Below are 24,060 nucleotides of genomic sequence, written 5' to 3'. Positions count from 1 at the left end.
ATGTTTTATAATAAAGCTAGTCTGGTTAATCATAACTGCCGATCGACCACACCCCTTCATTTTGGCGCCCATCCACGTGGGCCCAGCTAGCTCAGTCAGTACAGTATGAGACTCTTAATCTCAGGGTCGTGGGTTTGAGCCCCACGTTGGGTGCCATTTTTGTGAGAGTTGCAGGCCACTTTCCGCTGTCTGTCTCTCGGACGCCTAGCTAGCTTATGCCCCAAAATAACAACACACAAACTGTATTCATTTAAACACTGCCTGGCCCATTAGTTTCAGCCTCTTATGAGCTAATTCTCACATATCTTGCTTTAACCCATATCTAATAATCTATTTAGCACCATGAGGTTGTGCCTTACCAGGAAAATTCTAGCATTATGTCCATCTTGGGCCGGAGTTTCATCACATCTGATCCAGAGAGGAGAGGCATGGCGATTGCCGGAGGCATCTGCCTCACTCCCAGCAGCCTGTTCTGTCTACTCCACCCACCTAAGGGTGGGCCTATCAAAAAGCCAAGGCAGTTTCTTTATTAACCAATGAGATTCCTCCATCAGGAAACCTTGGAAGTATACAGCCCTATGATCATCAAAGCCAGAACATGAAAGTATATTCCCAAAATAAAGGTATTTCTATCATCACCTTTGCCAGTGATTAACTATACAATGTAACTTTCCCTTAAAGAAATCAGGAAGAAATGCTTTATTTTCCTTCAGTTTTGCCTTGAAGCCTCTCTTTGGAGAGAGACTGTAAATCTCAATATGTTCTAACAGAGCTCCTGCTGACATGGCTGTATATACTCACACGTCTTTCACAAACTATTTCTTTGTCCTGGTAGAAAACCTAATGCCTAAATGTCTGGTTAATGACCAGGTGTTTCTCTCACAGGAACCTGTGGCTTTTTTTCACGGTTTATTTATTTATTTTTTTTTTTTGGTTTTTTTGAGACAGGGTTTCCCTGTAGTTTCTAGAGCCTGTCCTGGAACTAGCTCTTGTAGACCAGGCTGGCCTCGAACTCAGAGATCCGCCTGCCTCTGCCTCCCGAGTGCTGGGATTAAAGGCATGCGCCACCACCGCCCGGCTCATGGTTTATTTTTTTATTTAAAAATTTCCATCTCCTCCCCTCCGCCTCCCCCTTCCTTCCCCTCCCCTCCACACATACCCCCACTCCTTCCCTATCCCAGGACAAGGAGCCATCAGGGTTCCCTACTCTATGATGAGACCAAGGTCGTCCCAACTCCCCCCAGGTCCAGGAAGGTGATCAACCAAGCTGAAAAGGCTCCCACAGAGACCTTCCATGCAGACGAATCAAAGCCCAGCACCATTGTCCTTGGCTTCTCAGTCAGCCTCCACCGACGGCCACATTCAGAGAGTCCGGTTTGGTCACATGTTCCATCAGTTCCATTCCAACTGGAGTAGATGATGTCACATTAGTTCTGTCCCACGCTCTCAGTGGGTGAATGAGACCCTCATGGTCCTGACTTTCTTTCTCATGTTCTCCCTCCTTATGCTCCTCATCAGGACCTTGGGAGCTCAGTCCAGTGCTCCAGTGTGGGGCTCTGTCATTTCCTTCATCCATCGCCAGGTGGAGGTTCCATGGTGATATGCAAGAAATTCATCAGTATGGCTATAGGAACTGGCCTTTTCTGGCTCCCTCTCCTCGGCTGCCCAAGGAACTAACTGGGGGCATCTCCCTGGACACCCGGGAACCCCTCTAGAGTCAAGTCTCTTGACAACCCTCAGATGGCTCCCTTAATTAAGATATATGCTTCGCTGCTCCCATATCCACCCTTCCTGTATGCCAAGCATCCCATTCACCCGAGCCTCCCCCATTCTCCCCTTCACACTTTTCTCTCCCCATCTTCCCTTGGCCCCGTCTCACCACACCCCCAAGTTCCCAAATGTTGCCCTGCAATCTTGTCTACTTCCAATGTCCAGAAGGATTACTATATGGTTTTGTTTGGGTTCACCTTGTTATTATCTTCTCAACGATCATGAATTATGGCTCGATATCCTTTACTTATGGCTAGAAATGAATTATGAGTGAGTACATCCCATGTTCATCTTTTTGGGTCTGGGATACCTCACTCAGAATAGTGTTTTCTATTTCCATCCATTTGCCTGCAAAATTCAAGATGTCATTGTTTTTTAACACTGAGTGGTATTCTAACATGTATATATTCCACAGTTTAATCATCCATTCTTCCACTGAAGGGCATCTAGGTCGTTTCCAGGAACTGACTATTACAAATAATGCTGCTATGAACATAGTTGAGCAGGTGCTTTTGTAGTATGATTGGGCATCTCTTGGGTAAATTCCCTAGAGTGGAATTACTGGGTCCTGGGGTAGGTTGATCCCGAATGTTCTGAGAAGCCGCCACATTGCTTTCCAAAGTGGCTGCACAGGTGTGCATTCCCACCAGCAATGGATGAGTGTACCCCTTACAACACAACCTCTCCAGCAAAGGCTATCATTTGTGTTTGGAATTTTAGCCAATCTGACAGGTGTAAGATGGTATCTCAAAGTTGTTTTGATTTGCATTTCCCTGATAGCTAAGGAAGTTGAGCATGACCTTAAGTGTCTTTTGGCCATTTGAACTTCTGTTGAGTATTCTCTGTTCAGTTCAGCACCCCATTTTTTAATTGGGTTAATTAGCATTTTAAAGTCTACTCTCTTGAGTTCCTTATATATTTTAGAGATCAGACCTTTGTCAGTTGCAGGGCTGGTAAAGATCTTTTCCCAGTCAGTAGGCTGCCTTTGTGTCTTAGTGACAATGTCCTTTGCTTTACAGAAGCTGCTCAGCTTCAGGAGGTCCCATTTATTCAATGTTGCCCTTAATGTCTGTGCAGCTGGGGTTATACGTAGGAAATGGTCTTCTGTTCCCATTTGTTGTAGACTATTTCCCACTTTCTCCTCTATGAAGCTCAATGTGTTCAGATTAATATTGAGGTCTTTAATCCATTTGGACTTGAGTTTTGTGCATGGTGATAGATATGGATCTACTTTCATTCTTCTACAGGTTAACATACAGTTATGCCAGCACCATTTGTTGAAGATGCTTTCTTTCTTCCATTGTGTACTTTTGGCTCCTTTATCAAAAATCAGGTGTTCATAGGTTTATGGGTTCGATTCCATTGGTCGACTTCTCTATTTTTGTGCCAGTACAAAGCTGTTTTCAATACTGTAGCTATGTAATAGAGTTTGAAGTCAGGGATGGTAATGCCTCCAGAAGTTGATTTACTGTATAAGATTGTTTTGGCTATCCTGGGTTTCTTGCTTTTCCATATTAAGTTGATTATTGCCCTCTCAATATCTGTGAAGAACTTTGATGGGACCTAAATGGGGATTGCATTGAATCTATAGATTGCTTTTGGTAGAATTGCCATTTTTACTATGTTGATCCTCCCAATCCATGAGCATGGGAGATCCTTCCATTTTCTGGTATCCTCTTCAATTTCTTTCTTCAAAGACTTAAAGTTCTTGTCAAATGAATCCTTCACTTCCTTGGTTAGAGTTATTCCAAGATATTTTATGCTATTTGTGGCTATTGTGAAAGGTGATACTTCTCTGATTTCCCTCTCTGCTTCCTTATCCTTTGTGTATAGGAGGGCGACTGATTTTTTGGAGTTGATCTTGTATCCTGACACTTCCCTGAAGGTATTTATCAGCTGTAGGAGTTCTTTGGTAAAGGTTTGGAGGTCACTAATGTATACTATCATATTATCTGCAAATAACGAAAGTTTAACTTCCTCCTTTCCAAATTGAATCCTCTTCATTCCCTTATGTTGTCTTATTGCTATTGCTAGAACTTCAAGCACTATATTGAAGAGATAAGGAGACAGTGAACAGCCTTGTCGTGTTCCTGAATTTAGTGGGATAGCCTTGAGTTTCTCTCTGTTTAATTTGATGTTAGCTGTTGGCTTGCTGTAAATAGCCTTTATTATATTTAGGAATGACCCCTGTATCCCTAATCTCTCCAAGACCTTTTTCAAAGGGGTGTTGAATTTTGTCAAATGATTTTTCAGCATCTAATGAGATAATCATACGGATTTTTTCCTTCAGTTTATTTATATGATGGATTACATTGATAGATTTTCGTATGTTGAACCAGCCCTGCATCTCTGAGATGAAGCCTACTTGATCATAGTGGATAATTTTTCTAATGTGTTCTTGGATTCGGTTTGCCAGTATTTTATTGAGAATTTTTGCATCAATGTTCATGAGTGAGATTGGCCTGTAATTCTCTTTCTTGGTTGAGTCTTTGTGTGGTTTACGTATCAGGGTAACGGTACCTTCATAGAAGGAATTTGGCACTGACTCTTCTGTTTCTATATTATGAAATACCTTAAGGGGTATAGGTATTAGGTCTTCTTGGAAGTTCTGGTAGAATTCCGCATTGAAACTATCTGGTCCTGGGCTCTTTTTGGTAGGGAGGTTTCTGATAACAGTTTCTAATTCTTCACGACTAACAGGACTATTTAGATTGCTCACCTGGTCCTGGTTCAACTTTGGTATATGGTACTTATCTTAAAAAATGCCCATTTCTTTTACATTTTCCAATTTTGTGGCATACAGGCTTTTGTAGTAAGATCTAATGATTCTCTGAATTTCCTCTGTGTCTGTGGTTATGTCCCCCTTTTCATTTCTGACCTTATTAATTTGCATGTTCTCTCTATGCCGTTTAATTAGTTTGGATAGGGGTTTGTCAATCTTGTTGATTTTCTCCAAGAACCAGCTTTTTGTTTCATTGACTCTTTGGATTGTTTTCTGTGTTTCTATTTTGTTGATTTCTGCCCTCAGTTTGATTATTTCCAGTCTTCTACTTCTCCTAGGTGAGTCTGCTTCTTTTTTTTTCCAGAGCTTTCAGGTGTGCTGTTAAGTCTCCAATGAGTGCTTTCTCTGTTTTCTTTAAGTGGGCACTTAGTGCTATGAACTTTCCTCTTAGCACTGCTTTCATTGTGTCCCATAGGTTTGAGTATGTTGTGTCTTTGTTTTCATTAAATTCAAGAAAGACTTCAATTTCTTTCTTCATTTCTTCCTTGACCCAGTAGTTGACTGTTCAGTTTCCATGTGTTTCTAGGCTTTCTGGGGGTAGCATTGTTGTTGAATTGTAATTTTAATCCATGGTGATCCAATAAGACACAGGTGGTTTCTAATATTTTTGTAACTGTGGAAGTTTGCTTTGTTACCGAGTATGTGGTCAATTTTCGAAAAGGTTCCATGAGCCGCAGAGAAGAAGGTATATTCTTTCCTATTTGGGTGGAGTGTTCTATAGATGTCTGTTAAGTCCATTTGGTTCATTACCTCCATTAAGTCTTTTAATTCTCTGTTAGGTTTCTGTCAGATTGACATGTCCATTGGTGAGAGTGGAGTGTTGAAGTCTCCAACTATTAGTGTGTGTGGTTTGATGGCTGCCTTGAATTCTATAAGTGTTTCTTTTACATAAGTGGGTGCTTTTATATTAGGGACATAGATATTCAGGATTGAGACTTCCTTCTGAAGGATTTTTCCTGTTATGAGTATAAAGTGTCCCTTTCCATCTCTTCTGATTGATTTTAGTTTGAAGTCAACTTTATTGGAAATTAGTATGTCCACACCTGCTTGTTTCTCGGGACCATTTGCCTGATAAACCTTTTCCCAACCCTTTACTCTGAGTAGATGTCTGTCTTTGTGGTTGAGGTGTGTTTCTTGTAAACAGCAGAATGTTGGATCCTGTTTTCGTTTCCAATCTCTTAGCCTGTGCCTTTTTATAGGTGAATTGAGTCCATTGATATTAACTGATATTAATGATCAGTGGTTGTTAACTCCGGTCATTTTTTTGTAGTAGAGTTTGTGTGTTTCCCTTCTTCTAGTTGTGCTGGTGAAGGGTTGCTAGATGTCTGAGTTATTGTGGGCATTGTTGGACTCCTTGTTTTGTGATTTTCCTTCTATTACTTTCTGCAAGGCTGGATTTGTTGCTACGTATCGTTTAAATCTGTTTTTGTCCTGGAATATCTTGTTTTCTCCATCAATGGTGAATGCAAGCTTTTCCGGGTATAGTAGTCTGGGCATGCATCCATGTTCCCTTAGTGTTGGTAGCACATCTATCCAGGACCTTCTGGCTTTCATGGTTTCCAGTGAGAAGTCAGGTGTAATTCTGATAGGTTTCCCTTTGTATGTGACTTGACCTTTTTCCTTTGCAGCTCTTAATATCTGATCTTTATTCTGTATATTTTGTGTTTTGATTATTATATGGCGTGGGGATATTTTCTTTTGATCCAGTCTATTTGGTGCTCTGTAGGCTTCTTGTAGCTTCATAGGGATATCCTTCTTTAGGTTGGGGAAATTTTCTTCTATAATTTTTTTAATATATTTTCTGGGCCTTTGAGTTGTAATTCTTCTCCTTCTTCTACCCCAATTATTCTTAAGTTTGGTCTTTTCATGGTGTCCCAGATTTCCTGGATGTTTTGTGTTAAGAATTTGTTGTATTTGTTTTGTTCTTTAATCTGAGAGTTTATTTCCTCTATAGTATCTTCAGAGTCTGAGATTCTTTCTTCCATCTCTTGTATTCGGTTGGAAATACTTGTCTCTGAAGTTTCTGTTCATTTACTCAGAATTTCCATTTCCAGTCTTCCCTCAGATTGTGTTTTCTTCATTACCTCCATTTCATTTTTCAGGTCTTGTACTGTTTCCCTTACCTGTTTGATTGCTTTTTCTTGTTTTTCTTGGGTATCTTTGAGAGATTTATTTATTTCGTCTACCTTTTTGTTTGTCATCTCCATTTGTTTATGGCAGTTTTTTACCTCCTGTTTAAGGTCTCTATTATTTTCATAAAGAACTGTTTAAGGTCAATTTCTTCTATTTCTTCTGGGGTAGGGTGTTCAATCCTTGTTGTTTCATGATGACTGGATTCTGGTGATGTCATGTTGCCTTTCATGTTGTCAGAGGAGTTCTTGAATTGGCGCCTGCCCATCTCGTCCTTCAAATGGAGCTAGGAGAGACTTGGTGACTTGTTCCAATCCTTGCTCTGACTGAATCTGGGTGGATCTCCTCAGTGCCAGAGCAGGAGCTATTCCTTGCAACACAATCTGAAGGAGCCCACACTCCCTTGCGGGACTCCTCAGACCTGCCTGGAGGGCAGCCTCTCCCCCCTCTGGTTAGGTGGCCTTGGTACATGGTCAGGACACTTGAATACACTAGGGAAGGCCATCCAGATGGGACTCCACAGCACTGAATCAGGGATTCCTGGTAGCTGAGGGACGTCTCCCAAATGTGTCTTCCAGTTTTAAGATCTGGTGTCTTTGCTCCCAGATGAGTCTTCTGGTGCTAGTATCTGGTGTCTTTGCTTCCAGATGTGTCTTCTGGTCCTCCTAGATGTGTCTTCTGGTCCTCCCAGATGTGTCTTCTGGTCCTTATATCCAGTGTCTTTGCTGGCCAGGGAGTTCTGGAGAGGGCCTACCTTGCTGCAGGCAGGCTATTGAAACAAAGAAACTCCTGCCTGCCGGTTGCACTCCCTATGCAGTTCCAGCACCCTGATCCGGCTGCGCTGGAGATGTTATGAACCCGAAGAGGGGGGGAAGAAGGGACGGTTTTTTTGGGTGCAAGCTGGGTGGGGTCAGAAGATGGAGGCAGTAGCCAGTGAGACTAGTCCCAGCCAGAAGACTAGAAAGTGTAGCTGGTCAGGGAGTGGCTGTGATCCCTCTCCCAGGCTGCTACCGAGGGGGCAGGAAGTCACTGAACCTGTGGCTTTTGTCTGCTTTGTCTGGTTCATTCCTAAAAAGAGGGCCATTTTCCAGGGTAGCCCTGGAAGGAAGGCCATTGAGTTCAGGTGTGCTAAGTAGATAAGGAGATGATCACAGAACACAAAAGGTAATAACAGAAGCAGCTTTTGGTACTTAAGAATCCAAGAATCCCAGAAAGAAGAGAGCAGCATGCCTCATGGGAAGGAAGACGGGGGCCAACTAAAGCAATGAAAAAGGACCTCATTCAATATGATTTTTTCTAGTTCCATCCCTCCATGTGCAAAGTTCATGACTTTATTTATTTTTTTCTCATTTTTTTTATTAAAAATTTCCATCTCCTCCCCTCCTCCTCCCCCTTCCCTCCTCCCCCTTCCCTCCTCTCCCTTCCACCCATACTCCCACTGCAACCCTCTCCAAGACAAAGAGCCATCAGGGTTCCCTTCACTGTGTTAAGTCCAAGGTCCTCCCAGCTCCCCCTAAGTCCAGGAAGGTGAGCACCCAAACTGACAAGGCTCACAGTGAGCCCGTCCATGCTGTAGGGTTTATGCTCATTGCCATTGTCCTTGGTTTCTCAGTCCTCCTCCACCGTCAGTCACATTCAGAGAGTCCGGTTTGGTCCCCTGTTCCATCAGTCCCATTCCAACTGGACTTGGTGGTCTCCCGTTAGCTCTGTCCCACCGTCTCAATGGGTAAACGCACTCCTCACGGTCCTGACTTCCTTGCTCATGGTTGGGATATAGGAAAGATGGATATGGGAACAAGGAATTATATATCTTAATTATAAGGGAGCCATTCTAGGGTTGGCAGAGACTTGACTCTAGAGGGGTTCCCAGGTGTCCAGGAAGACGCCCCCAGCTAGTTCCTTGGGCAGCTGAGGAGAGGGTGCCAGAAATGTCCAGATCCTATTGCCATACTCATGAATATCTTGCATATCACCATAGAACCTTCACCTGGCATTGGATGGAGAAAATGACAGAGCCCCACATTGGAGCACCGGATTGAGCTCCCAAGGTCCTGATGAGGAGCAAAAGGAGGGAGATCATGACTTTATTTTTCTTAACATCTGGAGATTATTCCATAGTGCATATGTGCCACACTTTCCTCATCCGTTTTCAGTTTTTAACAGTGCAAATACCTGTAAATTTCCATAAATGCAGATAAGTCACTATATGTGTGTGTGAATATGTATGTATGTGTGTGTGTGTGTATATATATATATATATATATACATATATATAGGAATATATGGGAATAAAGATGGGAATATATGTGTGAGAATATATACTGTATATTATATTATATTCTTTGTATATATAAACTATATATTGTATATAATACATAAACATGTATTTATATATTGATTATCCTTCAACATTCTGTTGAAGCCGTCTTGTGTCTTAACTATATCATTATAAACTGTAAAGTGCTGCATATTTAATTGATATGATTGCTAATATGGTTTTAAAGGTTTAAGGGAAGAAAATTTAAATTCACTGGATTATTAGTTCTTTGTGCCAGTTTTATTGGGAAACTAATCTTTTTCTCTTTAACCATGTCTTTTTTAGAATCTTCCTAAATACTATGATGACTGCCCTTTTTTCTTTTGGTTTCATACATCTTTTATACGAAAAAACAGGTAGGGATACCTTGTAATCCAGCAGAAACAGCTTAATGTTCCATGTATGTATTATGTCAAGGTTTAACAAGCTGTGCTAAGTTCATCTTATAGAAACGAGATAAACCCTTGAGTCATTCCAGTGAAACAGTTATCTTAAGGTGGTTTTAAAATCTTTTAGGGTTTGTTTGCATTTATTATTAATATGAAATACACATACAATATACATTTACAATTTGTGTTTACTTTTTTATGGAACTCAGTCCCATTAGCTACTCTTACCTCCACTCTGCTCCTCTCACTTGGGACATTATGTACCTTGGTAAAGGTTTTTTCAAGATGGAGATGCATTACTCAGAAGCAAAGTGCCCTTCGACTATAAGTTAAAGTCTATTATACTCAGATCTTGAGTGTGACTGTAAACTCCTTTCATGGAAGGTTAACATGTATCCCTTAATGCCTTGATTTTGGTAAGGCCTAGAGGAGTGTTGGCTAATTGGCACCCAACCACCAAATTCCAAGTGTGACCCAGGGGTCCATAGCTAAGAAACTGATTGCTGCACCTAACATCTAGGACAGAAGTTAGAAAGCATGGTATTAGTGAAGTCACCTAAAATTATTCATGTGATAATTTCCCACTTAAATATTATTTATTAGAAAATCATTTGTTAGAAATTGAGCTGAAAATCCTAATTTAAAAAATTAATTGGAGCCAAGCAGTGGTGGTGCATGCCTTTAATCCCAGCACTCAAGAGGCAGAGGATGGTGGATCTCAGTGAGTTAGTTCTAGGTCAGCCTGGTCTACAAAGTGAATTCCAGGGTGAGCAGAACTGTTATACAGAGAAGCCCTGTCTCAAAAAAAATAAAAAAATATTACTTTGATTTAATTATTCCAAACAATCTTGTGGTCATGAGAACAAGGGGAGACAGGCAGATAGACAGAGGGAATGAGAATCTACTACAGGCAAAAAACTGTAATCTGGTAAATTGGTAGGTGGTGTTGAAATGGTTGTCACTGAACAGGCCAGGAGTTAATACTGTCTTAATCACTTCAGACTGACAAACTGACCAAGGCCTGATGATAATTCAAGCCTTGTAAGACACCAGAAGAGAACTTGAAAAGCACATGATTTAGATTTGTAGTAATTTGTATTTGGTGGAGATTTTGACCATTTATTTCTGGATGTGCACAAACTTTGATTTATGAGACTTGGTCCTTTATAATCCATGTTGATATAGGAAAAGCAAAGTTGAATCATTTTAATTCTCACTTTATATAAGATGCTAAAGATGTTTGTAACATTCAATTTGCAGAAGGATAAAATAAACTGTTTATAGGCAGGAGACAGATGTTAAGCCAAAACACAAAGTTCTTCACTTAAAGGAAAAGCAATATTTTATTTCACCCCTCATATAGAAATATGATGAATGATACCTTATGAAGCAGTGTTAGAAGAGTCAGAAACTGTTCTTACTAAGGTACTTTTGATCTTGGAGAGATGAAGGGGTCAGCCAACACACAGAGAGGGTCTGAGACTCTGACAGCTAGTGGGCTCCTTTTTGTGAAGCACCAACAAATTAATCATGGCTTCCTGTTAGCCCTAATAGAAAATGTAATGATTTTTTTTCTTATTCTTAGGCTTTATCTACCAAGAAATGAATTGGATAATACTCATAAATCAAAAACATGGAAAATTTACAGTCCAAAGTTTGCAGTGGAAGTGTATTTCGATGAGATATAGCCCAAAGTTGTGTAGTGGCTGTTGAGTGAGTGCTGTTCCCCTTCTTGGAGAGAAGCATGTTCTTTCTGCTGCAGGCTGCACATTTATGTCTTCTAACTTATGTCATGGGTGGTGTGTCTGTAGTATGTGTGTACATGTTTCTGGGAAATATATTAAATGTATACAGGAAAAATTATGTCGATGGCCTTTTTTTCTTTTGAAGGCATATACAATATGGTCTTTCTCTTTTTATTTTTGAGAAAGGGTCCCACTATAAAGCCCTTGCTGGCCTGTAATTCACTGTCAGCTAGATATGAACTCATAGAAATCTACCTGGCTCTGCCACATGAGTGCAGGGATTAAAGGTATATATCACCATGCCTGGATCTCTTTGTACTGTTTGGCACATTCTGTACATAGAAGTATTAGGTATTATTTTGAAGAACTTTGAAGCATTCAATCTTTCATGTCAATATTATGGACATTAGGTATCATTGTGAGAAACTTTGAAATAACAGGTCTTTCCTGTCGAGAGCATCGAGCCATTATAGGGGTTGTCTGTGTTCCCACAGACACACGTATTTACATGTTTCAGAACAAGTATTTATTCTGCTTTATGTTTGTAATTTGCCTCTACTTGATTCACAGATTGTTAAGATGCATACGATTGACAGGAATGCCAAAGATTTTTTTGTTTTAGTTGTTTATTTTACCTGCATACTTGTGTCTTCGTGTGCGTATGCATGGGTGTACATGTGCCGTCGTACACATGTCAACATCAGAGGACAACTTGTGCAGCCCTGTTCTCTCCTTCCATCATATGACCTCAGGCTTGACATCAAATACCTTTACCCATTGAGCAAGCCATCTCCCAGACCAGCAAAATCGAAGTTTTAAATCTAGGAGAAAAAAAAATCTAGTCCTTTACTGATAGCTCACACTTTCCCCTCTCTCGAGGGGATGCACAAGTAGCTTACATGACAAATTCTTTTACAACATGAAAAGCAAAGACCTTAGTGTCTGCTGCTTTTCTGTAACATTAAGTGAAGTTGAAGGAAACCAATCTAGATGTGTTAAAGTTCATTGTCCCTGCCCTCCTAAACCATTAGCTCTAAGGAATATTACCTTTAAGCACTGGTTAGCCACACAAATTCATTTTCTGTTTGGTTTCAAGTGCATAAAAGATCTGCATTCTAAATCTCTTCATCACCACAAAGTCTTGATCATCCTTGAAAAGAATGTCATTTTGGGCTTCACTGAAATAAACTTATTTAGATTTCCCCTTTATTAGCAAGGATGTCAACAATTCTGCCAAGGTGAATTTGTTAGGAAATTAAAGATGGAAACTAGTAAAACTCTCATCTGTTATCATTACAGGGACACCTTCTAAAAATGTCAGTAGATGACTCTATTATGCAGACCACAGAGTGACTCTGCATAAAGACAGCTACAGCACCAATGGGCCACATCATATGCACAACTTCATAGGCAGAAATGTCACTTTGCAGACCATGGCTATTTAACTCCTGAAAAACCCTGCATTCTGTAGAAATCACTCTAGAAACAATAGCTCATGAAATTAAAAGAGGTTTGGGGACAGACCACAACAACCAAGCAACTCTGCATAGTCAGTATTCTAACCACTTGGGCCTCTAGGTTAGCAGCTCTGAAGTCTAGAAGGTAAAGCTGTGTGTTTTGTTCTGAAGTGAAAATAGAATAAAACAAGGCTATGAAAGCCACAACTGTTACTTAAGCTCAAAGTTTCTCTGGTAATGGGAGCAGTAATCTGCACAGAGCTGAGAGATGTTTGTTTGTGTTTGTTTGTTTGTTTTCCTGCCTCTTACTTGCCATCCTCTGAATAATCCACAAAGGGTTTCAGTCTTTACCCCTAATGTGGTAGTATGATCTTCCATAAATCCAGTTATGGAAACATAAGCTGGAACATGACAGGATACATACTATTTAATTTGATTTGCAAGCAGCATTGATCCATCCATAGGCAGAGTCCATGATTGGTTAGCCTTTTAGTTTGCTATACTGGCAATAAGGAGGAAGAAAGTTGAAAAAAGTTAACACTGAGGTTTCTCTCCCACCATTCAAGACTCATCAAAATTCTGCCAGTTGCCATTTGCTATACTGTTCTGGTTTTGTTCACAGAAAGAAACTTAGTTAGGCCTCTGGCAGTTTCGCTGTCTTAGATCCCAAATGAACAATTCTTAAAACAAATTGAGAAATTCATCTCACAATATAGCTCCATATGAGTTTTCCTAAATAGATTTGCTAATTTGACTTAGAATTATACAAAAATGCAAAGTGTTTGAGGCAGAACACTTTTCGGGGCATAGTAGTGTTGCACCCTTGTAATCAGAATTTTTAGAAGCCAAATATTGAAGGCCACCTTCAGTTCAAGGCTATCTGTGCTTCAGAGCAAATGCTAGGCCAGCCTGAGCTACAGAAAGAGACTCAGTTTCAAAAATCCATCAAGAAAGTCATTCTAAACTTAATGGCAAGTGCTTTAATTATTTTTAAAAAGTAGATAAACCGAGGGACTGAGCAGAGACAGCTCATTTAGTAAAATCCCCACTGAACAAGCATTAGGACTTGAGTTCAGATCGTGACACCTGTCTCAGCACTGAGGGACCAAAGACAGACAAATCTCAAGGGCTCTCTGACTTGCCAGTCTACTCAGGCAGCCAGCTCCAGGCCCAGAGAGACTTCCTACCTCAAAAAGACTCTGAGGCAGACTTCAGTAGCCCCGGGGAGTTGGCCAGGTTTCTAGCACCAGGCAATCATCTCTCTTGTTGAGAGGGCCTTATGTCCAATTAGAGAGTCATTGGTTACCACTACGGTATCTGTGACACTACATCACCATTAAGGTTATCATACCATGCTGCAATCATTCATCTTGGAGAACACACAACTATGACTTTACTAAACCAGCATGGTCTCTAACTACATTCTAAGCATCTATCTTTATATAGAGATTAGTGTTGTCCTCACCTTTAAAAGACTTCTCTTTTCAACAGACAGAGACCATTACAGGAACCTATAACTAATCACAGGGCAGAGTTCTGGAGCCCAGTCTCAATCGATATGTCTACAACACAACTCCTGCCTCTATGGCTCAGAGGTTCCTTCAGAAGAAGGGGTGGGAAAATTGTAAGAGCCAGAGAAACAGGAAGTTTGCTGTGTGATTGAGTCTCCTAGAATGTCAGAAAGCTACACCCAAGAAGCCTCATCAAGATGGCTACCTAAATAAGACATGAACAAAATCACCACTAATAGACACGCTATCATGGAAGGAAGAGAGCTCACCGGGCCTCATTCCTAGACAAAGAACTACAGGCAACTAAGGAATGCTGTGTGCGTGAGACATAGCTGTCCCTGGGGAAGAGCACAACAATAAGTCATCCAACAGCAAATGGCCAGTCCTGAAATCATACAAGTAGCAAGATATATCTACCCATATATAGATATAGCTAGATAGATGTATCCATATGTATGTATATATGTATGTATATCAATTAAAGAGAAAGACACCATGAATTTTTTTTTTTTCTCATGGTTTATTTTTTTTATATTTAAAAATTTCCATCTCCTCCCCTCCTCCTCCCCCTTCCCTCCCCTCCTCCTCCCCCTTCCCTCCCCTCCTCCCCCTTCCCTCCCCTCCCCTCCACCCATACCTCCCCTCCCTCCCTCTCAAGGCCAAGGAGCCATCAGGGTTCCCCACTCTATGCTAAGACCAAGGTCCTCCCAACTCCCCCCAGGTCCAGGAAGGTGATCGGCCAAGCTGAGAAGGCTCCCACAGAGCCCGTCCATGCAGAAGAATCAGAGCCCAGAGCCATTGTCCTTTGCTTCTCAGTCAGCCCCCGCTGTTGGCCACAATCAGAGAGACGGGTTTGCTCGCATGATCCATCAGTCCCATTCCAACTGGAGTTGGTGATCTCCCATTAGTTCTGTCCCACCGTCTCCATGAGTGAACGCACCCCTCTCGTTCCTGACTTTCTTTCTCATGTTCTCTCTCCTTCTGCTCCTCATCAGGACCTTGGGAGCTCAGTTCAGTGCTCCAGTGTGGGGCTCTGTCATTTTCTTCATCTATCGTCAGGTGGAGGTTCTTCAAATACGTGGCACAATCAGTAGGAACTCTGTCAACAAATGATGCTGATGCTGAGATTCACCAATAGCCTGGTGCCTTCACAATGAACACGACTGGGGTGAACCTGACAATTCCAGTAGTTAAGACACTGGCAACTTGGTCGTGTGCACAGACTCCTGGGAACTTCAGCAACATTCTCAACCTTCCAATAGCCAAGTGAAATCTCGTTGGCTTCATTGGTTCTTCTTCTTTCCCCTCTCGTTCCTGACTTTCTCCCTCATGTTCTCGCTCCTTCTGCTCCTCATCAGGACCTTGGGAGCTCAGTCCAGTGCGCCAATGTGGGGCTCAGTCACCTTCCCCATCTGTCGCCAGATGGAGGTTCCCTCACGGTCCTGACTTTCTTTCTCATGTTCTCTCTCCTTCTGCTCCTCATCCGGACCTTGGGGGCTCAGTCCGGTGCTCCAATGTGGGGCTCTGTCATTTTCTTCATCTATCGTCAGATGGAGGTTCTATGGTGATATGCAAGAAATTCATCAGTATGGCTATAGGAACTGGCCTTTTCAGGCTCCCTCTCCTCAGCTGCCCAAGGCACTAACTGGGGGCGTCTCCCTGGAAACCTGGGAACCCCTCTAGGGTCAAGTCTCTTGACAACCCTCAGGTAGCTCCTTAAATTAAGATATATGCTTCCCTGCTCCCATATCCACCCTTCCTATATCCCAAGCACCCCATTCCTCCGAGCTCCCCCCGTTCTCCCCTTCACACTTTTCTCTCCCCATCTTCCCTTGGCCCAGTCTTGCCCAACCCTCAAGTTCCCAATTATGCCGGGCGATCGTGTCTACCTCCAATATCCAGGAGGATTACTATATCTTTTTTTGGGAGTTCACCTTCTTATTATCTTCTCAAGGATCCCAAATTTATAGGCTCAATGTCCTTTAATTATGGCTAGAAACCGACTATGAGTGAGTACATCCCATGTTCATCTTTATGGGTCTGGGTTACCTCACTCAGAATAGTGTTTTCTATTTCCATCCATTTGCCTGCAAAATTCAAGATGTCATTGTTTTTTACCGCTGAGTAGTATTCTAGCATGTATATATTCCACAGTTTCTTCATCCATTCTTCCACTGAAGGGCATCTAGGTTGTTTCCAGGATCTGGCTATTACAAATAATGCTGCTATGAAGATAGATGAGCATATGCTTTTGTTGTATGATTGGGCATCTCTTGGGTAGATTCCCAAGAGTGGAATTGCTGGGTCCTGGGGTAGGTTGAACCCGAATTTCCTGAGAAACCGCCACACTGCTTTCCAAAGTGGTTGCACAAGTTTGCATTCCCACCAGCAATAGACACCATGAATTTGAATGAGAAAGCAAGGTGGGGGTACATGGTTAAAGAGAGGAAAGGGAAGGCAGAAAATGATGTAATTATAATCTCAGAAAATTAAAAATCATATAAAAAATAAGGTGATAAAAGATAATTGAGATAATTTAGGTTAATAAAAGCTGACAAGAAGCAAAAAAAAGAAAAAAGAAGGTGAGAGTAAGTAGAGGAAAATAGTCACTATCATCCTCCGGCTGCCACACTCATGAATGGGTGAGTGCATACACACTCATACCACACGCATACAGCAAATAAATAAATGAGCAATAGAAGCTGTCTTATTCATTGTTATTTTGCTGTGATGAGACACCATATAACATAGCAACACCTATAAAAGAAAACACTTGCTTAAAATTTCAGAGGGTGAGTTCATTATCATCATAGCAGGAAGCACGGTGGCATGCAGGCAGGCATGATACATCCTGATCCACAGGAAGCAGCAAGAACACTGGGCCTGGATTGGGCTTTCAAAACCTCACTTCCTCCAAAAAGGCCACACCTCCCAATCATTCTAATCCTATAAACAACTCCACTCTTTGGAGACTAAGCATTCACTTATATGAGCCCCATGATGGCCATTCTCATTCAAACCACCACACATGCAGAGGTCAAGAGCAATCTAGTGGGATGTTTCATGACTGCAGAGAACATAAGTAACATTTGTCAACTTGTCTGCAGTAAAATTATTTTACATAAGGAAATTTTACTGACAAAAGAATACTTGTTCCAATTTAAATTGGTCCTTACTATAAATATAATGTATTTAAATGATGCTCATCATAAACTCACATTAGTTTTATTTAATAATAATTAAGTACTCATTTCTTTAAACAAACTATCTCAAGTTTTGGTTTTGTCTTAAGTACAATTGTACCCAAACATTAAACCATAAATTAAACCAGAATAATAGTAAAAAATTATCCTTAGGTCTTAATTTTTCACTTCCCCTGTTTTTATTTTTATAGAGGAGACCACAAATCTTTAATGGGCAGACTGTGAGAAGACACACTGCCAAGAGGGATACTAGATTCCAGGCACGAAAAAGGAAGACCATGGCTTTGGCCAGTCCTTTTCCTACAGGAAACCAATCCTATTTTGCTTCAATCCAGACCTGTTCAGATGAAGCACCACTCAGTAGCCACTGACCAGACAAGAGCAGAGAGGACTAAATTAGAGAGACAGTTCTCTCATAAAAAGCCAGCCCAGGGATGCTAAGAGGCACCCCCTCCTCTTTTGAGAATACTTTGCTTTCCCAACATTGTGCTCCTGGCATTGTGGCAAGGGGGCATTAACAAGTCTACAACCTTCACCTTTGTAGGCAGTAGGAGCAAATCCTACTGTCAGCCCCTCTGGTCTTGGAGTAATGCAAACAATGTAATTTTGGTTGCTTCATGCAATTACCTAGTTTAATAAAGTGTTTTTATTGTGTCACAATGCTTTCCAAATTTACACATCATCAAGAGTCATTAAATGCCATATCCATGGCTGCCTCGCCTGTGTGGCAAAATGCCTCTCAGGTGGTGGCTGTTTCAAAATGAGGGGCTCATGCTTCCCGGAGCTTGGCCCTCGGAGGCTCCCTGGCAGTCTGCTTGAGTTGTAGTGCCTGATCTGCCTCAAGGACCTCGTTCACTTTGTTCGTGGCAATAGTTCTTTGCATTGGCTCTGCTATTTTCTTTCTCTGTCCTATTTTTCTCTTGCAAAAAACTTAATCTGTTCAAGAAACCAGGAAACATTCCCAACGGCTCCTTGAATACAGAGGAACTGATGCATCAATTCCCCCCCTTGATTCAAGCCATTAATGTTATGATTTAGACTCCAGCTCGCACTCTGGGGGAACTTATGGATACCCTAGAACAGAAAGAGCTCATGATAGGAGAAGATAAATAAATTATGAAGGAAAACGTATGGAGTGACATGAGTTACCATCTATGGAGAGGCTAGCCAGAATGAGAAACCCCTGGTGCATTTTAGATAGGAAAGAAAGGCAGGCTATTCTTGACAATATGAAGCTAGCCATTCAATATTGGAGTAAGCCCTGGGGATGGAATCCTGAAGAATGGTGTTTGGGTTACCTTGAGGGCAGATATGATTTAGGGCCATGAAAAAGTTAGCAGTTGGTTAATGGTGTGAGACAAATTTCAAAGAAAAGCTCTGTCCACCTGGCCCTAACCACAAGACATGCTGAAAACAATCAACTGATGTAATCATTTTTTTCATGTAAGCTTTTGTGTCTGCCAACTTCCTTCTGTAATCTCATAAAAGTGATGCTTGAATTTTAGTAAATTTGCAGCAGATTCAAAACTCATTAGAGTTGTGTCTGTCTGTCATTCACCGAATCCCGAGTGCTCCTAGCCTTCACCCCTGTTCTCCCTTGGTCTTCGATCTCCAAGGGAGTTGGTGATGGAGGAATGTCTATGTGTTACTTTCATTATTAATAAAGATACTGCCTTGGCCCTTTAAGAGAACAGAAAATTAGGTAGGTGGAGTAGACAGAACAGAATGCTGGGTAGCAGGAGTGGGGAGACGCTTCAGGCAGTTGCCATAGTGAGTCGCCATGCTTCTCCTCTCCGAGATGAATGCAGGTTAAGATCTCTCCTGGTAAGCCACACCTCGTGGTGCTATATAAGTTACTAAATATGGGTTAAAGCAAGATATGAGAATCAACCAATAAGAAGCTACAGATAACGGGCCAGGCAGTATTTAAATGAATACAGTTTCTGTGTAATTATTTTGAATAAAGCTAGCCAGGTGGCGGGACACAGCCCACCGCTCCTTCTACAGATTGGCGCTCCAACGTGATGGACTAAATCCACTTAAAAACCTGAGAGGGCTTTAAATAAAGGAGAGAGAGAGTTTAACACAGCTTTTTGCTGTTTGCCTGGATGTGCCGTAGAGAGATTTCCTGTTTTGGCAAAAGCGGCAGAGAAAAAGCTGAGTCATTTTAAAATACAGCTTCCGGGGCTGTGCGGCCAGTGCAAACTATGGCTTTAAAGCATTTCAGTGGCTTTTATGGGCCTGGATATTTGTGTTCCCGCTTGGGATCAGAAGGAGAGTGCTCTGAGACTGGGCCAATGGCTCAGAGCTCCCCGCCTGCACCTGGGCAGATGGCAAAATCAGGCTTAGGCAGGCGGAAGAACAGGTGGATTCCTGCCGCCATACAGAGAGATATTTTCAGACTGCGCAGTGCTCTGTGCGTCAGATTTGACTATAACTCAGATGAAAAGAGTTTTTGTGCCGCAAGCTCAGTCTCAGAATTAAACTGCTGGTTGCGGCTCCAATGTGGACTGCTGTGTGCCTGGAACTGTGTGCGGCTCAGGGACACCAAATGACAAAGGCAGGAGCTGCTCTGGCGCTGCTCTGGCTCTGCTCGCCACGCTGAACTGTGCTGATCTCAGGCAAGATCTATTGTAATTGCCATGAAAACAACGCAGTTAAGGTTTAGACTGGGATGGAAACAGGCGGTACAATATTACCTCTACATGGTGCAACTTAAGTTTTTATGAAGTGCTTAACCTTTTAAGAAGTACTCCTGGGGATACTGCCTCTCTCTTCCTGTCCCTTCCCAGCTTGCACCCAGAACCCACCCACCCCCACCTCATCCTCCTGTCTTTGGGGCCACAAAATCCCACAACTCAGCCTGTTTGGGTGCCAGGGACCTGGAACTGAGTGCACCCAGGCCAGTGGGAGGTCCCTGCCTTCATTAGTCTGCCTGCAGCAAGGTAGGCCCTTTGTCAGTGAGCCACTTGGCCAGCAAGGAGACCTGACTGTCTACCAGAAGATGCATCATTCATTGGGGTGAGTGAAGTGAATTCATTGGGGAGAATTGAATTTCTAAAAGAAGACCCAAAGGGGATTATACAGAGGAAGAAATGGGCAGGTGCCAATGCAAGAATTCCTCCAACAATTTGAAAAACAACATGAAAGCACCACAACCCAGCGAACTTATAAGAGGAGGACTTGAACACACTAATCAAGAAGAAGTAGAAAAAAATGACTTTATGAAAGTAACAGAGTCCCTTAAACAGGAGGTGAAAAACTCCCTTAAGGAAATGGACGAGAAGAATAACAAAAAGTTTGAAGAATTGAATAAATCCGTAAATGATATCCTAGGAAACCAAGAAAAAACAATCAAACTTATAATGGAAACAGTGCAAGACTTGAAAACTGAAATGGAGGGAAGGAACAAAGCACAACCCGAGGGCCAGCTGGATATGGAAAATCTATGTAAACGAACAGAGACTACAGAAACAAGCATAACCAACAGAATACAAGAGATAGAAGAAAGAATCTCAGATTCTGAAGACACCATAGAGAAAATAAACGCACTGATCAAAGAAAACAGCAAATCCAACAAATCCTCATCACAAAACATTCAGGAAATCTGGGACACAATAAAAAGACCAAACCTAAGAATAATAGGGGTAGAAGAAGGAGAAGAACTACAGCTCAATGGTCCAGAAAATATATTTAATAAAATTATAGAAGAAAACTTCCCAAACCTAAAGAAAGATATTCCTATTAAGGTTCAAGAAGCTTACAGAACACCAAATAGACTGGATCAAAAAAAACATCCCCTCGCCATATTATAAACAAAACAAAAAACATACAGAATAAAGAAAGAATATTAAGAGCTGCAAAGGAAAAAGGTCAAGTAACATATAAAGGTAAACCTATCAGACTAACACCTGACTTCTCTATGGAAACCATGAAAGCCAGAAGGTCCTGGATAGATGTTTTGCAGAAACTAAGAGACCATGGATGCAAGCCCAGATTACTATACCCAGCCAAGCTTTCATTCACTATAAATGGAGAAAACAAAATATTCCAGGATAAAAACAAATTTAAACAATACATAGCCACAAATCCAGCCTTACAGAAAGTAATAGAAGGAAATTCACAAACAAAGGAGTCCAGCATTGCCCAAAATAACTCAGACATCTAGTGACCCTTCACCAGCACATCTCAAAGAAAGGAAACACACAATCTCTACTACCAAATAAAAAATGACAACCGGAGTTAACATCCACTGGTCATTAATATCACTTAATATCAATGGACTCAATTCACCTATAAAAAGGCACAGGCTAAGAGATTGGATATGAAAACAGGATCCAACATTCTGCTGTTTACAAGAAACACACCTCAACCACAAAGACAGACACCTACTCAGAGTAAAGGGTTGGGAAAAGGTTTATCAAGCAAATGGACCTAAGAAACAAGCGGGTGTGGCCATACTAATTTCTAACAAAGTTGACTTGAAACTAAAATCAATCAGAAGAGATGGAAAGGGACACTTTATACTCATTACAGGAAAAATCTATCACAATGAAGTCTCAATCCTGAATATCTATGCCCCTAATACAAAAGCACCCACTTATGTAAAAGAAACATTACTAGAAGTACTTGAAGTTCTAGCAATAGCAGTAAGACAAAACAAGGGGATCAAGCGGATTCGAATTGGAAAGGAAGAAGTTAAACTTTCATTATTTGCTGATGATATGATAGTGTACATAAGCGACCCTAAAAACTCCACCAAAGAACTCCTACAGCTGATAAACTCCTTTAGTAGCATGGCAGGATACAAGATCAACTCCAAAAAATCAGTCGCCTTCCTATATACAAAGGATAAGGAAGCAGGGAAAGAAATCAGAGAAGCGTCACCATTCACGATAACCACAAATAGCATAAAATATCTTGGGGTATCTCTAACCAAGGAAGTGAAAGATCTATTTGTCAAGGCAGCCATCAAACCAAACACACTGATAGTGGGAGACATCAACACGCCACTTTCACCAATGGAAAGGTCAATCCGACAGAAACCTAACAGAGAATTAAGAAACTTAATAGAGGTAATGAACCAAATGGACTTAACAGACATCTATAGAACATTCCACCCAAACAGGAAAGAATATACCTTCTTCTCTGCGGCTCATGGAACCTTTTCGAAAATTGACCACATACTCGGTAACAAAGCAAACTTCCACAGTTACGAAAACATATTAGTAACCACCTGTGTCTTATCGGATCACCATGGATTAAAATTAGAAATCAACAACAATGCTACCCCCAGAAAGCCCACAAACTCAGGGAAACTGAACAGTCAACTACTGAACCACACCTGGGTCAAGGAAGAAATGAAGAAAGAAATTAAAGTCTTTCTTGAATTTAATGAAAATAAAGACACAACATATTCAAACCTATGGGACACAATGAAAGCTGTGCTAAGAGGAAAATTCATAGCACTAAGTGCCCACTTAAAAAAAACGGAGAAGGCCTCTCTCTCCCTGTCCCTTCCCAGCTTGCACCCAGGATCCTCCCCCCCTCCCCCTGCCTCATCCTCCCGTCTTTGGGGCCACAAAATCCCACAGCTCAGCCTGTTTGGGCTGTGGGGACCTGGAATTGAGTGCACCCAGGGGGGTGGGAGGTCCCCTCCTTCATTTGACTGCCCGGAGCAAGGTAGGCCTTTGTCTGAGAGCTGCTTGGCCTGCAAGGGGACCTGACAGTCGGCAGGAGGATCCATCATTCTTTGGGGTGAGTGAGGAGTGAGTGCCCGAACCCTGGCAGCTGCCCAGAGAAGGACCACCGACTCTCCACAACTCCCCCTGCCACCAGCACACTTCCTGCTCTTCCTGCAGGGGTTATTCTCCCTGGATACCGCCTCTCTCTCCCTGTCCCTTCCCAGCTTGCACCCAGAATCCTCCCCCCCTCCCCCTGCCTCATCCTCCCGTCTTTGGGGCCACAAAATCCCACAGCTCAGCCTGTTTGGGCTCTGGGGACCTGGAAGTGAGTGCACCCAGGCCGGTGGGAGGTCCCCTCCTTCATTTGACTGCCCAGGGCAAGGTAGGCCTTTGTCTGAGAGCTGCTTGGCCTGCAAGGGGACCTGACAGTCTGCCAGAGGATCCATCATTCTTTGGGGTGTCCTGCTCCAGTTCTTAGGCCATCCACCCAAAGGGGTCAGACTCTGGCCTCCAGGCAGGTCTGAGGATTCCTGTGGAGGGGTGGGGGCTCCTTTAGATTGTGCTGCCAGGTTCGCTGTGTGGTATTCCATCCCGCCCTGCCCCCACCTTGGCCCTTTTGTCTGGGCTGCGACCCTGGGCTGCCTGGAATCCCTGATCCTGTGCCCTGACATTCCATCTGAACTGGTGAGTGAATGCGGACCCTGGGGCAACCTGCCCTGGAAGAGAACACAGACCCCCTACCCCCACTTCCCTCTGCAGGCTTGTGTCGGTTTCTCCCTTCCCTGTGTGTCTCCCAAGCTTTCCCTGGTGTTCTCAGGTGTCCTGCTCCTGTTCTCTGACCATCCACCCAGAGGAGTCAGACCCTGGCCTCCAGGACACCAAACACCTCCGCGCTCCTTTTGAAGGAAGAGATGGGCAGGCGCCAATGCAGGAGCTCCTCCAACAACATGAAAGGCAACATGACATCACCACAAGCCAGACATCCCGAAACAACAAGAATTGAACACCCTACCCCAGAAGATATAGAAAAAACCGACATTAAACAGTACTTTATGAAAATAATAGAGGACCT

The 24,060-nt window shown here is 42.3% G+C and overlaps 1 protein-coding gene across 1 annotated transcript in view; it reads left to right on the top strand.

Moving 5' to 3' along the window:
- The window catches only part of LOC119815277 (phosphatidylinositol 3,4,5-trisphosphate 3-phosphatase TPTE2-like), a 101,819-nt gene extending 90,743 nt beyond the window's left edge, over positions 1-11,076 (top strand). Inside the window, exons 19-20 of the mRNA XM_042055150.1 lie at positions 9,285-9,355; positions 10,974-11,076. Of these exons, the coding sequence (XP_041911084.1) occupies positions 9,285-9,355; positions 10,974-11,076 (174 nt within the window). The remainder of the gene's footprint in view (positions 1-9,284; positions 9,356-10,973) is intronic.
- The last annotated feature ends 12,984 nt before the right edge of the window (positions 11,077-24,060 follow it).

The sequence above is a fragment of the Arvicola amphibius genome, chromosome 5, assembly GCF_903992535.2.
Source record: "Arvicola amphibius chromosome 5, mArvAmp1.2, whole genome shotgun sequence".
NCBI lineage: Eukaryota > Metazoa > Chordata > Mammalia > Rodentia > Cricetidae > Arvicola > Arvicola amphibius.
The sequence above is the reverse complement of the archived record's forward strand: the minus strand, read 5'-3'. Positions and strand labels throughout refer to the sequence as shown.